Genomic DNA, 15372 nt, shown 5'->3' on the forward strand with positions numbered 1-15372 from the left:
AGGTGCCGTGGGGAGTTCTCAGGGTTCCTCAGGCTCACTTCTTATACCCCAGCCTTCTCCCGCTGCCTGCCGTGCCTGTGCAGCGTGTTGGTCAGGCTCTTGTTCTGTGCCACTCACTGATTTTTAAGCCAGTTCTGCTTATTTTTCCCATCTGTGTTTTTTGTTGCTCTTCCTGCACAACATTCTAATCTGGTTTCATAAACAGCCCTGCAGGCGCTGCTCTGACCTTAAAGAGGCTGTCTGATCTCTCCTCCCACCTTCAGGGTGTGAGTACATTTGACAACCCTCCTGTCTTTTGAAACTTTGCCAGGAGGTTACTCCCTCTGTGTCCTTTGGGGGAGGCATCAGTGGGCCCGTCTTTGCCAAGGGGTTACTTCAGCCATGACCCCTCTCTTTGGCAACAGCTCCCCTCTTATGTGGCCAATCAGAAACATCATGTTCTCGTCTTGAAATTTAGTCTTTGCTTTGTAGAATTAAGCTTTACCAGTGTCCTTTCAGCATGAACTATTTTTTAAAAAAACGTTTTATCTTGTATTAGGGTATAGCCAGTTAACAATGTCGTGATAGTTTCAGGTGGACAGCAAAGGGACACAGACATACACGTGTATGTATCCATTCTCCCCCAAACTTTCTTCCCACCCAGCCTGCCACATAATATTGAGCAGAGTCCTCTGTGCTATATAGTAGGTCCTTGTTGGTTATGCATTTTAAATATAGCAATGCCAGCATGAATTTACTGGGCACATGTGGACGAGAACCTGTGCTTTCCACCCTACTGGGTCTGTGCACTTCTCTGCAGGTCCAGAGGCTGGTATCAACATCCCCTGCCCTGTTCCCATCACAGGTTTTTATCTGGCTCCTCTGCTTCGAATCTTCCCCATTTTAGCAGTGTAGCTAATGTGATTATTTAAAAATATATCTTTGGTCATTTCACTCACCTGCTTGAATGCCCTTCTGAGGCGCTCTGTCCTCAGCTAAAGTCTGCACTCCTAGCCACGTTGTCCAGCCTTCCCGCTCCTCTCCAGCGCCTCCAGAGTTAACCTACTGTCTTGGAACTCTCCACTCTTGCTTATTGTGAGCCTTTGTTTGGAGAGTGCTCCCTTCTTCTTGGCCCAGCTACTTCCTACCAGGCTTCAGGGGGCTACTTAGTCACCGCTTCATGCAACAAGTTCTTTCTCCATCCACTGGTTCTTTCTTGGCACCTGCCAGTCTGGCTTCAGTGACCCCCTCCACCTTTCCCACTTGTATCTCACTCACTGTCAAAGCCTCGGTTGTAGTCCTTTTGAATCTCTGGCTCCGTGCAGCATGTCCGATGCTGCCGAGTGAAGGAGTTGGTACTGCCCTCAAAGGAGCTGTGTGCGTGTAAAGGAAGAGCACTGCTGGGGCTGTGGACTCCCCAAATACAGCTGGGCCCACAGGGCTCTGGGCAGCATTTGAGGCTGTGTTAATGGTTGTGGTCCTTGTTCTTGGAGAGCATGACCTGGGGGTCAGTTCACACTTGCCCACCTTGGTGCCTGGTGTAGAGGGTGGAGTGAGCCGGGGGCATCCTGGATGCCCAGGAGTGTGGGTAGGTTGAGTGAGTAAGTGAAAGCTTGTTTCATTTGTCATTTGACGACTATCCTGTCTTATGGATGTCATTAGTGCCCACACCAGTTCAAAATGTGTTAATACTCACACCTTCTACATGTCATGCAAGTACTAGGCTCAGCCACATTCTCATTCCATAGCCTGTACACAGATTATTAAATAGAAGCATGAAAAGAATGTACATTTTTAAAATGTTTTATTGAAGTGCAGTTGGTCTACAATGTTGTGTTAGCTTCAGGTGCTTTCTAATAAGCAGATTCCTGCTCCCATCCATGATCTACTGAGACCTGCACTCCCTGAGAATATGATTTTTTTAAAAACATTTTTCCTCTGTTTATGTGTATATGTATTCATTTAAAATTTTTATTTGAGTGTAGTTGATTTACCATGTTAAGTTTCAGGTGTACAACAAAGTGATTCAATTATACATAAATCCATTCTTTTTTTAGATTCCTTTCCCATATATGTCATGACAGTATTGAGTAGAGTTACCTGTGATATAGAGTGGGTTCTTATTAGTTACCTGTTTTATATATAGTAATTACCATATGCCGATCCCAATCTTCCAGTTTATCCCCTCCCACCGTTTTCTCCCGTTAACCATAAAATTTTCTGTATCTGTAACTCTATTTATGTTTTGTAAATAAGTTCATTTGTACCATTTTAAAAGATTTTACATATAAGCAAATTATCATATATGTCTTCCTCTGACTTCACTTGTCAGTATTTCTCTTTCTCTGACTTCGCTCAGTATGACAGTCTAGGTCCATTCGTGCCGCTGCAAACGGCATTATTTTGTTGTTAGCGCCTGAGAAATACTCCGTTGTGCATCTGTACTACGTCTTTCTCTGTTCCTCAGCTGATGGACATTTAGGGTGCTTCCATGTCTTGACTATTGTAGATAGTGTGAGGGTGCCTGTATCTACTCAGATTGTGGTTTTCTCTTGCTATGTGGCCAGGAGTGGGACTGCTCGATCTTATGGTAGTTTTATTTTTACTTTTTTAAGGAACCTCCATAATGGTTGTACCAATTTACATTCCCACCAACAGTGTAGAAGGGTTTCCTTTTCTCCACACAGTCCTGTGCATTTATTATTTGTAGATTTTTTGATGATGACTACTCGGACCAGTGTGAGGTGATGTCTCATTATAGTTTTGATTTGCATCTCTAATAATCAGTGATGGTGAACATCTTTCACTTGCCTACTGGCCATCTGTATGTCTTCTTTGGATAAATGTCTATTTAGATCTCCTGCCTATTTTTTGATTGGGTCATTTTGTTGTTGTTACTGAGCTACGTTGAGCTGTCTGTATTTTGGAGATTCTTTGTTGGTGACTTCATTTGCAAATATTTTCTCCCATTCTGAGGGTTGTCTTTTCATTTTGTTTATGATTTTCTTCGCTGTGCAAAAGCTTTTAAGATTAATTGGGTCTCATTTGTTGTTTTTAATTTTCATTACTCTTAACAGGTGGGTCAGAAAGAGAATCCTCATTCTTAAGTTCACACACTGTTTTTGCTTAGCAAGAACACACCATTGCATTTTACCTACAACTTAGTTACCCTAGTTGGGCTCTCAAATGTGAAAGTATTTAAGGAGCATTTCTATTTTAAAAAACTTTTTATTTTGGGAAATTACACACATGTTCAGAAGTACAGATAATAATATAATGAACCCTATGTACCTACTACCATCCAGCTTCATTAACTTAGACAATTCATGTTTCATCTATAAGTTCCCCACCTCCCTGCATCCCTACTCAAATTGTTTTGAAGCAAATCATAGGCATTATATATTTTTGTTTATAAATATGGAAACATCCCTAAAAGATAAGGCTTTTAAAAAGACTAATTTTCCTTCATATGGATTCATGTAGAATATATTCTTTTGTGTCTGGATTTTCCCACTCTATATAAGTTGCATTCATATAATTGCAGTAAAAACTTTACTACTTGTTAATGAAGAAAAATTGACTCTCCAGGAGCCATGTAATCACTTGTGCACCTAAATATATTGTCAATAATTCTGTAATATCAGTTCAGTCAGATCAGATTTATCAATCAAATTCAAATTTCCTCACTTCTATATCATGGGTTGTTTATTGGAGTTGGTTTGTTCCACTCAGGCTAAGGAAATACTTCTGATAATTGGAAGATTGCTTCCTGCCTGTTCAGAGAGCCTTATGTTAGGAATGACCATTTCTCTGGCATTTGTAGCAAGTGGCTGAACTTTGGTCAAACAGCTTAACATGTACGAAGTGGGTTTATGGGGAAGAGGATGGATGTACCTCCCTGCCCTCTTGACTTAGGTAAAGCTGGGATTGGGATGTGTCAGTGAGGCTGACCCTTCTGCCTGGCTTGTCCTTTTCTCCTCCATTACAGAATTCTGCCTCCTACAAGGGAAGCATGGTGGCTTTGAGCAGAAAACGAGAAGCAACTCTGTCTTGCTGGACCCTCTGCCCTTCCGAGAGTTTGCGTTCTGGGACATGCCGGATGCCGGGCAAGGGCTGTCTGCCCAGGATAAGCCACTGAGTGTTTTAAAACAAGGTACTGTCACAGGATGGGGCATGGTGAGGTGATGGGCAGTTGACCGCTCTGCCCCTAGAAGTGGTGTGCCCTTCAGGAGGGCTGATTCCCCAGAGATTCATGGAAAACATCTGAGAACAGAGAAGATGGTGCTTGAGTCAGTTCTGGTTCTCAGCAGGACCCACCTTGGTCAGATCTTAGGGAACCTCTGGTCTTGGATGGTCTGTTTTAAGGAAGCGGTGGGAGGCTGAGGAGGGCAAGAGTCAGGGGCCTAGTATTTTCTCTCATTTGAACCATGGCAGTCTTGCTGACTACCAAGAAGAGCTAGTCAGCAGCGAGGAGAGAGAACCCAAGTTTTGCATCTGTTTCATTTATTCCAGGCTTCATCGCCAAGATAAGCAATGCTTTGTCAGCACTGCAAAATAAAATGCTCTCTTGGAGGCCCATATCCGTGTGGCATGAAGCCGTATGTTGCCGAGGCATCCAGCGACGAGGAGGGCAGGACGTGTGACGTGCCTGCAGCAGTTCCTTTGCTCTCCACAGCACTTTGTGTTTTAAAAAGTTTTTGTGGGGGAGTAGGGTGAGAATTAGTAGGAGTACAGTATATGGTAGAAAAGGAGATGGGCAAGGAAAAAGACAAATGAATAATTAACAGCGACTTTCACTTCCACTTTACTGAAGACAGCTAGGAGCAGCTCAGAATCTCTGGCTTGGAGGGTAAAAAGAGAGACTCATCAATGAGTCCCAAACCAGAAGATAGATGCTTTTGTTTCTGTAGCAAAAATGTCAGTATTGACCGAATTGGCGGTGAAGGCCCACTGTTAAGGCTTTCCTATTTAATGCCAGGGCTGCAGGCCTCCTCCTGATATTTGGGTGTGATTTTCAGCTGCCACTTACGATTAGAACCACTGCATCCTTAACTGCATGCACTGCAGGGAAGTGACAAGACAGGATGAGCTTTCTTATAATTTCCTTTCCCATTAGTCTACCCTGCCAGCCTGGGGGGGAGTAAGGAGGCTGGGTGGTTTAGGTGGGAATAGGGTGGGGGCCCGCTTCTGTGCCCTTAAACTCTAGAGCAGCCAGGACAGCATTTCTATCCAGGCCGGGGCAGACCAAATTGGATTATAGGGCAGTTTTTCAGTATAACTGTTGTTGGAATTTGACATCAGCAGAGGTGGTGCATTTATGTATTGCTATCCATCCCTGTATATGGAAGCTTCAGGTTATCAAATCTTGTTTTCAAATTCCCACTGGGCTTAAGTTACTAGAAGCTTCTGACTGTCTTAAAAAAGGAAGTTTCTAAGGGGAGAGGCTCAGTCATCCTGAAGAGGGTGTTGAGTGATCCAGCTGGGGTTCTAACCCATTCTCCGGGACAGGTAAAGAAGAATGGGGAAAGTGGCTATCTATCTTGTTTGCCTAATGAAAATTATGCCAGCCCCTTGAAAAGCAGAGTACATCATGAGAAAGGCTGGGCTGGAAGAAGCAAAAGCTGGAATCAAGATTGCCAGAAATATCAATAACCTCAGATATGCAGATGATACCACCCTTATGGCAGAAACTGAAGAAGAACTAAAGAGTCTCTTGATGAAAGTAAAAAAGGAAAGTGAAAAAGTTGGCTTAAAGCTCAACATTCAGAAAACGAAGATCATGGCATCCGGTCCCATCACTTCATGCAAATGGATGGGGAAACAGTGGCAGACTTTATTTTTCTGGGCTCCAAAATCACTGCAGATGGTGACTGCAGCCATGAAATTAAAAGACGCTTACTCCTTGGAAGAAAAGTTATGACCAACCTAGACAGCATATTCAAAAGCAGAGACGTTACTTTGCCAACAAAGGTCCGTCTAGTCAAGGCTGTGGTTTTTCCTGTGGTCATGTATGGATGTGAGAGTTGGACCATAAAGAAAGCTGAGCACAGAGGAATTGATGCTTTTGAACTGTGGTGTTGGAGAAGACTCTTGAGAGTCCCTTGGACTGCAAGGAGATCCAACCAGTCCATCCTAAAGGAAATCAGTCCTGGGTGTTCATTGGAAGGACTGATGCTGAAGCTGAAACTCCAATATTTTGGCCACCTGATGCAGAGAACTGACTCCTTTGAAAAGACCCTGATGCTGGGAAAGATTGAGGGCAGGAGGAGAAGGGGACGACAGAATATGAGATGGCTAGATGGCATAACCGACTCATTGGACATGGGCTTGGGTGAACTCCAGGAGTTGGTGATGGACAGGGAGGCCTGGTGTGCTGCGGTTCATGGGGTCGCAAAAAGTTGGACACGACTAAGCGACTGAACTGAACTGAAAAGCATGCATTTCATGTTAAAGGATACAAAATCTGCAGTGTATTGGAAAGATATGAAAAATAATGCATTTTGGAATTTGTTTGGCTCTGAAGCTTTATAAAAGTCTTCACTGATATTTGGTAATTTAGACTTGATTAATAATGATTGCAAATGACTTTTTCAGGAAATTGATTAGACTTAATTACTGTTTAATGAGTCATCAGGAAAAAGTCTGAGACAAAACTTGGCTTCCCTCTTTTCTGTCTCCCTGTCCTCCCTTTCCTTCCCTCCTCCTTTCTTCCTTTAATAGTCTGGTTAGTGAAAAACACACAGGGTGGTATTTAACACTCTTTATTTCTGAGTTCCACTATTGACTGTGCAGCTGGAAGTGTCTATGAAAGAACAGAGGACAGTTCTCTCTGAAAAGCCTGAGTTGCTGGCTCTAGTTCCGGGGTAAGTCATGAGACCTGGTGTGCTCTGGTGTGTTCACAGCCACTCTGCTCTTAGAGAGGAATTTCCATCCCTTCATGGAGTTGCCCAAGCAGCAACAGACAGCTCTGAATGACGTCCTCCAGGCGGTCCTGTTGGATGAAGAATTACTGGTGGTCCTGGAACAAGTGGTAAGACTGGAGACACTTCAATCTGGGCTAGGTCTCTTGCAATAAGAGACCTTGAGCTGGGGTAAAATTGTGTTTGAAATTTCTTCACCTCCTTTTAATCTTAAAGCTTCTTTTGTTCCTAGTCCCAGCCCCCTTAGTTTTCTAACTGTAGAAGGGTAGCTGAGGTGCAGAGTAGAAGGGTGTATTAATTTCCTAGTGTTGCTGTGACAAGTTACCACAAATGGCAATGTATTTCCTTACAGTTCTGGAGGCCACAAGTCTAAAGTCAAGGTGTCATCAGGGCTTTGCTTCCCACAGACTCTAGCAGAGAATCCTTGTGTGCCTGCTCCAGCTCTGGGGGGCTCCTGGCATCCCTTTGCTTGTGGCCACATTGCTCGAGTCTCCTTTTCTGTCTCTTAATGGACACCCACCACTGGATTTTGGGTCCACTCCAATCTAGGGTGATCTTGCGACTTACCTTAACTACATCTGCAAGAACTTCAAATAGGGTCTTATTGTGAAGCTCTGGGTGGACCTATATTTGGGGACACTGGTAAGGAAGCCACCTGTCAATGCAGGAGACAAGAGACACGGGTTTGAGCCCTGGGTTGGGAAGATCCCCTGGAGGGGAGGGCCTGGCGACCAACTCCAGTATTACTACCTGGAGAATCCCATGAACAGAGGAGCCTGGTGGGCTACAGTCCATAGGGTCGCAAAGAGTTAAGACATGACGGAAGTGAATTAGCATGTATGAATGCTCCAGCTCACTGTGAGGGTTGTATGTCCTGAAGGCAGAGGCTGGGTTGTGCCCAGCTTCACCTCTGGCTTTACTACATCTCTCTCTCTCTCCCCAACCACCCCCACTTCATCCCACAGTGTGATGACATAGTCAGCAGCCTGTCACCCTCACTGGTGGCTCTGGGGGAGCTGAAGCTGTCACAGAAGCACAACCTCACGACCTTCCTGCGGCTGGCGGGGTGCAGTGTGCAGGGCGAGCGTCCGGGCTCAGAGGATGTGGTCCACAACCGGAAACTCTTCTCTACAGCCTACTTCTTGGTCAGTGCGCTAGCAGGTATGGATCAAAAAAAAAAAAAAAAAAGGGAAGAAATGCGCTTGCCTTGAAATTGCTTTGCTTACTGTGTGGGAGATTTGGTACATAAGGTTCCTACCTTTTCAAGCAGTGCAGGGAAGATAAGCAGGAGAGTTTACAGGACTGCCATGAAGTCATGGACTTGCTGCTAGCCTCCTCCACTCTCTTGGAGAGGACTTTCTTTCCTCTCCCAGGGAGGGCTGTCTGCAGGCACACCCCCTCACCCAGACAGGAAACCACTTCCCCAGACAGCCTGTGATTCACACTTGAAAGCCACTGCCACTCAGCATTGCCAGGCATCATTTGGCAACTGCTATCTTCCCCGGTGTTTTGGTCCTTCTCATCCTCTCATTCCTCTTTGCAAACTTGTGGCCCTATCCTGAGTGCAGCATCGTGGCCATGAGGGCAGGGAGGCTGCAAAGAGCATCCCAAAACACCAGGATGCTGAGCCCAGCACCTTCACAAGCTCCACACCCATCCTGGCCATCCAGTTACTAGTGAGCTGTGGAGCCCACCCTACACTTCTGTACCAACTCCTACCCAGAGGAATGCAGCATGCCAGAGGGTCTGTGGTACCAGAACGAGGTCTTCCTGTATGAGGAATCTGTCTGCACCGGGTCTTTGTTGCAGCATGTAAGATCTTTAGTTGAGGCATAAGATCCTTAGTTCCCTGACCAGGGATTTAACCTGGGTACCCTGCATTGGGAGTTTGGAGTTTGAGCCACTGGACCACCAGGGAAGTCCCGGAAGCTGGACTTTACTTCTTAGAGAGGCAAGAGCTGACAAACTAGCCCAGTCTTAGTCCCTGCAACTTTTCAAGGTGGACGTTGAATTCCTGATACATTTCAAGAGTTCCTCCTTAGCATCGCCCTGGAACAAAAGCCCAGGAAGCTTCAGTTTTTGAATAACGAGAGCAAATGCCTCTTCCAGCTCCATATGCCAATGAATGTATGCTCTATATCTTATTCCATGTCATGGGTAAATGTTTTGACTGGGATAGGATATAAGGTGAGAGCCCTGTGGAACTCCACTAGAGACCTTTCCCCCAATGTTAATCATTATATAAGAGAGTCTAAAAACAGGCATTCTATCAGGAGCTGATCTACAGGCCAGAGTTCTCTGGCTTTTGAGAAGCCTTTCCTTCACAATTTACTTTGACTTCTGTATGTTGGGAGGTTTTTGATTACACTGATTTCAGTCTACCTAGTGGAAATCAGTCTTTTCAGATTTTCTATTTCTTTCTGATTCAGTGCTGGCGAGTGGTATGTTTTTAGGAGTTTATTCATTTCTTCTAGGTTGTCCATAGTACTCTCTTATGATCTCTTGTATTTCTGGGGAATCGGTTGTAACATCTACACTTTCATTTCTGATTTTATTTGAGGCATCTCTTTTTCTTGGCAAATCTAGCCAAATGTTTGTTAATTTATCTTTTCAAAGAACTAGCTATTCATTTCACTGATTTTTTAAAAAAAACTATTAGTCTGTTTTTAATTTCCACCCTGATCTTAGTGATGTCCTTCTCTCTACTAACTCTGGGTTTAATTTGTTCCTTTTGAGGTATAAAGTTAGGTTGTTTGAGATTTTTCTTGTTTCCTGAGGTACCACTTATTGCTGTGAGCTCTCCTCTTAGAACTGCCTTTGCTACATCACATAAATTTTGATGTGCTGTATTTCCATTTGTCTAAAGGTATTTTTGAGCCATTCTTTCCTTATTGGTTTTCTGTCCGGATGATCTAGCCGTTGATGAAAGTGGAGTATTAAAGTCCCCTGCTATTACTGTACTGCTGCCCACTTCTCTTTTTAGGCCTGTTTTCTTATGTATTCAGGTGCTCCTACGCACATGCATGCGTGTGTGCTCAGCTGCATTTGACTATTTTGTGAGCCTGTGGGCTGTAGCCCACCAGGCTCCTCTGTCCATGGGATTTTCCAGGCAAGAATACTGGAGTAGAGTGCCGTTTCTCCAGGGGATCTTCCTGACCCAGGAATTGAACCTGCAGATTCTTTACCGCTGAGCCAAAAGGTGATGCTATGCCAGATGTGTAAACAGTTGAAGTGTTATATCCTCCTGTTGGCTTGACCCCTTTATCATTGCATAGTGCTCTTCTTTGTCTCTCATTAAAGTCTGTTTATGATATACAGATGGCCTATTAACCCTAATTTTCTTTTGGTTTGCATGGACTAGCTTTCCTTCCCTTTTGTTTTCAGTCTATGTATGTCCTCATATCTGAAATGAGTCTCCCACAGGCAGTATAATGGGTTTTTTTTTTTTAATTTATCCATTCAGCAACTCTGTACTAAATTCTCCAATCAAAAGACAATTACATTTAAAGTGATTACTGACAGATATGTACTCACTGCCATTTTGTTAATTATTTAGTGACTCTTTGGCAGTTCTTCTGTTCCTTTCTTCTCTTGCTCTCCTCCTCTGTGACTTGATTTTCTGTAGTGGCAGCTTGGATTCCTTTCTCATTTTTTTTTTTTGTGGTTACCGTGAGGATTACATGCCAACTTAGACTGTTATACATACTACGTTGGTAACAACTTAAGTTTAAACACATCCTAAAGCTCTACATTTTTACTTTCCTCTCCTGCCATTTTATGGTTTTGATGTCACAAATCGTGTCTTTTTATCTTGCATATCCCTTAAGAAATTATTATATTTTTACTGCTTTTGTCATTTAACCTCATACTAGTTTTGTAGGTGATTAATTTACCCTTACAACATTAGATTATGAATTTTACTATATATTTACCTTTACCAGTGAGATTTATTTTCATGTTTTCTTATTACTAATTAGTACTCTTTCATTACAGCTTAAACAGGTTCCTTCAACTTGTCTTGCAAGGTTGGTCTAGTGATGAATTCCTTCAGTTTTTGCTTGTCTGGAAAGTTCTCTCCCCTTCAATTCTGAATGACAGCTTTATCAGGTAGAATATTCTTGGTTGCAAGTGTTTTTCTCTTTCAGTACTTTCACTATATCATACCACTGCCTTCTAGGTTGCAAAGTTTCTACTGAAAAACCTAATCTGCTGATAGCCATGTGGCGGGGTTCCCTTGTAACTGCTTTTCTCTCGCTGCTTTCAAGATTCTCTCCTCGTCTTTAAGTTTTGACATTTTAATGTGGCCTGGGTCTCCTGGATCTGAGTGTTTGCCTTCCCCATGTTAGGAGAGTGTTCAGCCCTTTTTCTTCTTCTGGTATCCCTATAGTGCAAATGTTGGTTTGCTGGATGGTGTAGCATAGTTTTTTAAGCTGTGTTCGCGAAAAGATGCTGCTCTGATTGGGTGAATTCCACTGCTTTGTCCTTTGAGTTCAGTGATCTTGTCTTCTACTTCCTCTAGTGTCTGTTTTGGTTCAGGTATTGAATTCTTCATTTCTGTGACTTAATATTTGGTATTTTCCTATATTTTCCGTTTCTTTGTTGAAGTTCTCACAGTGTTCATCTGTTCTTCCAAGCTTGTTAAACCGCTTTATGATCATAAAGCTGCTTTTTGAACCCTTTAGTAGGTAAATCACTTATATTCTTTTCATTCAGGACCTTTTTTGAGATTTTTCTCTGTTTCTTCATTTTCCTTGATTTTCTGTGTTTGTTTCCACGCATAAAACAGTCACCTCTCACAGTCTTGAGGGAGTGGTCTTTTGTAAGAAAGAACCTTATTGTTCAACCTTGCCCTAGCTCTCTGTTGTTTCTCAAACCTCTGTGATTGTTCAAACAGCTTATTTTTAGTGGCTCCCAAGAGTTGAGGGTTTGTCAACACCTGTCAGTGTCTCAGAGAGGGGCTCAGTCAGCACCCAGATACAGGCTGGTTAGAGGCCAGACCTTCAGGCAGCAGCTTTCAAAGTATATAAATATATATAGACCACAAGTGTAAATCCCACGAGCCAGAGCCTGGTGACCTGGAAATGCCATCTGGGTGGCAGTCACAAAAATCACAAGTTCTTTTCCAGCAGATGTCAGCACCCTGGAATGAGGCAGATAGAGCATAAAGGGTGGGGTTCAGACCCTCCACCACAGAGAGAAGCTCGGGTTTTGAGTCCCCTCCCGTGTGTGGGTCGTGGCACCAGAAGTGCGGTTTACAGGGAGATTGTGCTCTGCCTCTCCTCCCTGCTGTCGTGGGGTTTTCTTCCTAGTTCACCTGATGTGTAGGGAGTCACTCAGGCAGTTTGGGTTTTTTTCAGAGGAAACTTCAATGTGCTGCTGTAGATTCCGTCTGTTTGTGGGAGGTGGTGAGTTCTGGATCTTCCCATGGTGCTGTCTTGGACCTGCCTCCTTGTCCTTGTTTAAAGCACTGCAGTCTTAGCATCTGGCTGGTCTCCTGGAACACGTTCTCCACCATTCTGTGACCTTAGCATGAACTTCCCAGGTCTCATCTGTTAAATACTTAGAATATGAAAGATCAAAAGTCATTTCAATTCCAGAAACAACTGAAGAAGCCTCTACTGTGTTTCAGGGACTGCCAGATGCTGAGGTAGGAGAAAAATCAACATCCCCACCCTCAAGGGAATTAATCAAGGGAAGTAGTCGTAAAATCAGATGGTAGGCTTCTCACGTGGTGCTGGTGGTAAAGAACCTACTTGTCAGTGTGGGAGACCCAAGAGACGTGGGTTCAATCCTTGGGTCAGGAAGATCCCCTGGAGAAGGGTATGGCAACCCACTCCAGTATTGTTGCCTGCAGAATCCCATGGGCAGAGGAGCCTGGCAGGCTACAGTCCACAGGGTTGCAAAGAATTGGACACGAGGGCCTAAGTGCTGAGTTGGCTTCAGTCAAACTCTGCAAAGCAGATGCTATTTCTTCATCCCTATGTCCTCAGCCAGGTTCAGGGTAGGAAATGACCACTGAGTAACACGGAAATAAAGTATTTCCAGGAATAAGGGATGATGATGATTACAGGAATCACCTGAAAAGTGAGGCGATGGAAACATGAACAGGTAGATGACCGTGACAGTAGCTCAGCCAGGACCTCACGTTCCAGGTGACTGTGTTCCTGCCCTTCACAGCTGTGGGGGTCTTTCCACAAGGCAAGGCTCCATGTATTGACCATCTTCATCTTCCTGACTTGGAATCAGGGCCTCCTTGAGGATTTGTTGAAAATGGTGGAAACTCTCTGGAGATGAAAGCACACTTTAAATGCAGTTTAGGGGGTTCACTTGGAGAAGGCAATGGCACCCCACTCCAGTACTCTTGCCTGGAGAAGGAGCCTGGTGGGCTGCAGTCCGTGGGATCATGAAGATTCGGACACAACTGAGCGACTTCACTTTTCACTTTCATGCATTGGAGAAGGAAACGGCAACCCACTCTAGTGTTCTTGCCTGGAGAATCCCAGGGACGGGGGAGCCTGGTGGGCTGCCGTCTATGGGGTCGCACAGAGTCGGACACGATTGAAGTGACTTAGCAGGGGGTTCACTGGTAGGATTGTATCTTTAGGGCTGCCCCATCCACCCAGAAGCCTTCCTCTCCTGGGAATAAGCCATGTTTCATTGTCCTCTGCTGGGTTCCAGCCTAAGCAGCACACTGCCCTTTATACATAAGGCTGCTAATTAACGCAGGAGATGGAGTTCAGGAGTGCTCCCTGGGCCAGATGATGGAGCAGATGACTCTTCTCTTTTGCCTTTTCAGCTCAAATGTTGTATCCCAAGGAATTGGGTCCTTCTAGCAATCTCATCTGTTCTATCCTGGGAGGTATTTAAAACCAGTTTGGAATAACACTGATCTGGATTCCCTGTTCCTGGGGCTGGGAAGGACCCTTTTGGTGCAGCCCCCAGGCTTGCTCAGCTCTGTGTCAACCTTGAGAGTCGCCAGTGCCGGGCCGGGGGCCCTGCACAATCCTGGGCTCAGGAGCTCTGCTCTGCCAGCCCTTCAGAATAGGTTGAAACAGGCTACATTTCCCCCAACAACATGACTAGTGACCTAGGTATAATCCTTTATAGTTTATTTAGTTGTCTGACATAGGCTAAGAAAAAACAAAAACAAAAAAACCCCACATCTATAGTACTCAAATGAGGAAACATGCTAGGAGAGGTATACCAAAGATCACTCCCCAAATATTTAGTGGGGTGAAACATAGCTCTTTTGTCACTAAATCCCAGGGTCTTTCTACCTTTCCGTGCTGACTCATTTTTCCCTGAGTCTGTACAGTTCTTTCTGATTGGAGAATTACATGCAAGAAATATCCAATGAACACAGAGCTGGTTACCTGGTCCCTACATCTATTCTGTAAAAGACTGTGCAGCTTTTGTAGCCCCCTTTGTTCATTTATTCTACAATAACTGAGCATATCCGGCTGGCAGAGGACATCTAAGTTAGGTACAACCCAGGGGTAGGCTCTGCTTCCGTGTATGCTTTCTTTGGGCAGTGACTGATTCTCTTTTTCTCCTGCAGAAATGCCAGATAATGCAGCAGCTTTGCTGGGCACTTGCTGTAAGCTCCAGATTATCCCTCCGCTGTACCACCTGGTAAGAACCCTCCCCGAGGGGACCTAGGGTGGGTAGGAACAGGGAAATGAGGGGGAGATGAATACCCAGCAGCTGATAAAACTTGTTAGGCTTTCTCATCCACAATAGCCCTTCACAATAGGTTAAAACAGCTATCACTAACCTCACATTCTTTTATACCCTGCCTACATCACACACACATAGGAAGACCAAAGCTCAGAGGGAAAGGAGTTATCTGGAGAACTTGCTAGCAGGGCTAGGACTCGAACCTTGTCTTGTACTCCAGGTCTCATGATTTCGGCATTTCTTGGAGAGAATTTTGGCCAAGGCTTGTTGCAGGGAAGGGGCCTGCCACCATATTATTTGCTATGCCAGTTCTATGGCTGGACCAGTCTGATTCAGCATTGAATTCAACAGGGAGGTATTCAAGAGGACCCTTAGCTTCATGCCCTCGGGAAATGTCATGGCAGGAGTAAGAGTTAAGTAATGATGAGCTTAGCCCTGAAAGTCAGGGTTAAGTTTTCCTTTTTAAATTACAAATTGGGTCATTAACAGAAGGAACCATCGACAGGCCGGGGCAGCTCCTCTAATGTGGCTTCTGCAGGTGTTGCTCAGCCTGGGGCAGACAAGCAAAGCATACCTGGTTACTTATTTTGAGGCCTGGTTACTATGGGCTGATGCCAGCATGCTGTTTAGACCCAAAGAACTAAAGCCTGGAGCTCTGCAGCCAGGTCTGTAAAGCAGGTGTTGGGGTAGACTGCCTACATAGGACCCTGCAGTTTGTTACTCATTTGCCCTGGGAACTTGTCAGCATGGTGGTTTACTGCCTTTGGTGCATCTTTGTGTAGCAAAGACCTGTGGA

The 15372-nt window shown here is 44.5% G+C and overlaps 1 protein-coding gene across 1 annotated transcript in view; it reads left to right on the forward strand.

The window, feature by feature from the left end:
• Positions 1 to 15372, forward strand: part of GSDME (gasdermin E) — a 62760-nt gene that overhangs the window by 42919 nt on the left and 4469 nt on the right. Inside the window, exons 5-8 of the mRNA XM_052638837.1 lie at positions 3968 to 4132; positions 6882 to 7009; positions 7865 to 8060; positions 14458 to 14531. Coding sequence (XP_052494797.1) covers positions 3968 to 4132; positions 6882 to 7009; positions 7865 to 8060; positions 14458 to 14531 — 563 coding nt within the window. The remainder of the gene's footprint in view (positions 1 to 3967; positions 4133 to 6881; positions 7010 to 7864; positions 8061 to 14457; positions 14532 to 15372) is intronic.

This window comes from Budorcas taxicolor, chromosome 4, assembly GCF_023091745.1.
Source record: "Budorcas taxicolor isolate Tak-1 chromosome 4, Takin1.1, whole genome shotgun sequence".
Lineage (NCBI taxonomy): Eukaryota > Metazoa > Chordata > Mammalia > Artiodactyla > Bovidae > Budorcas > Budorcas taxicolor.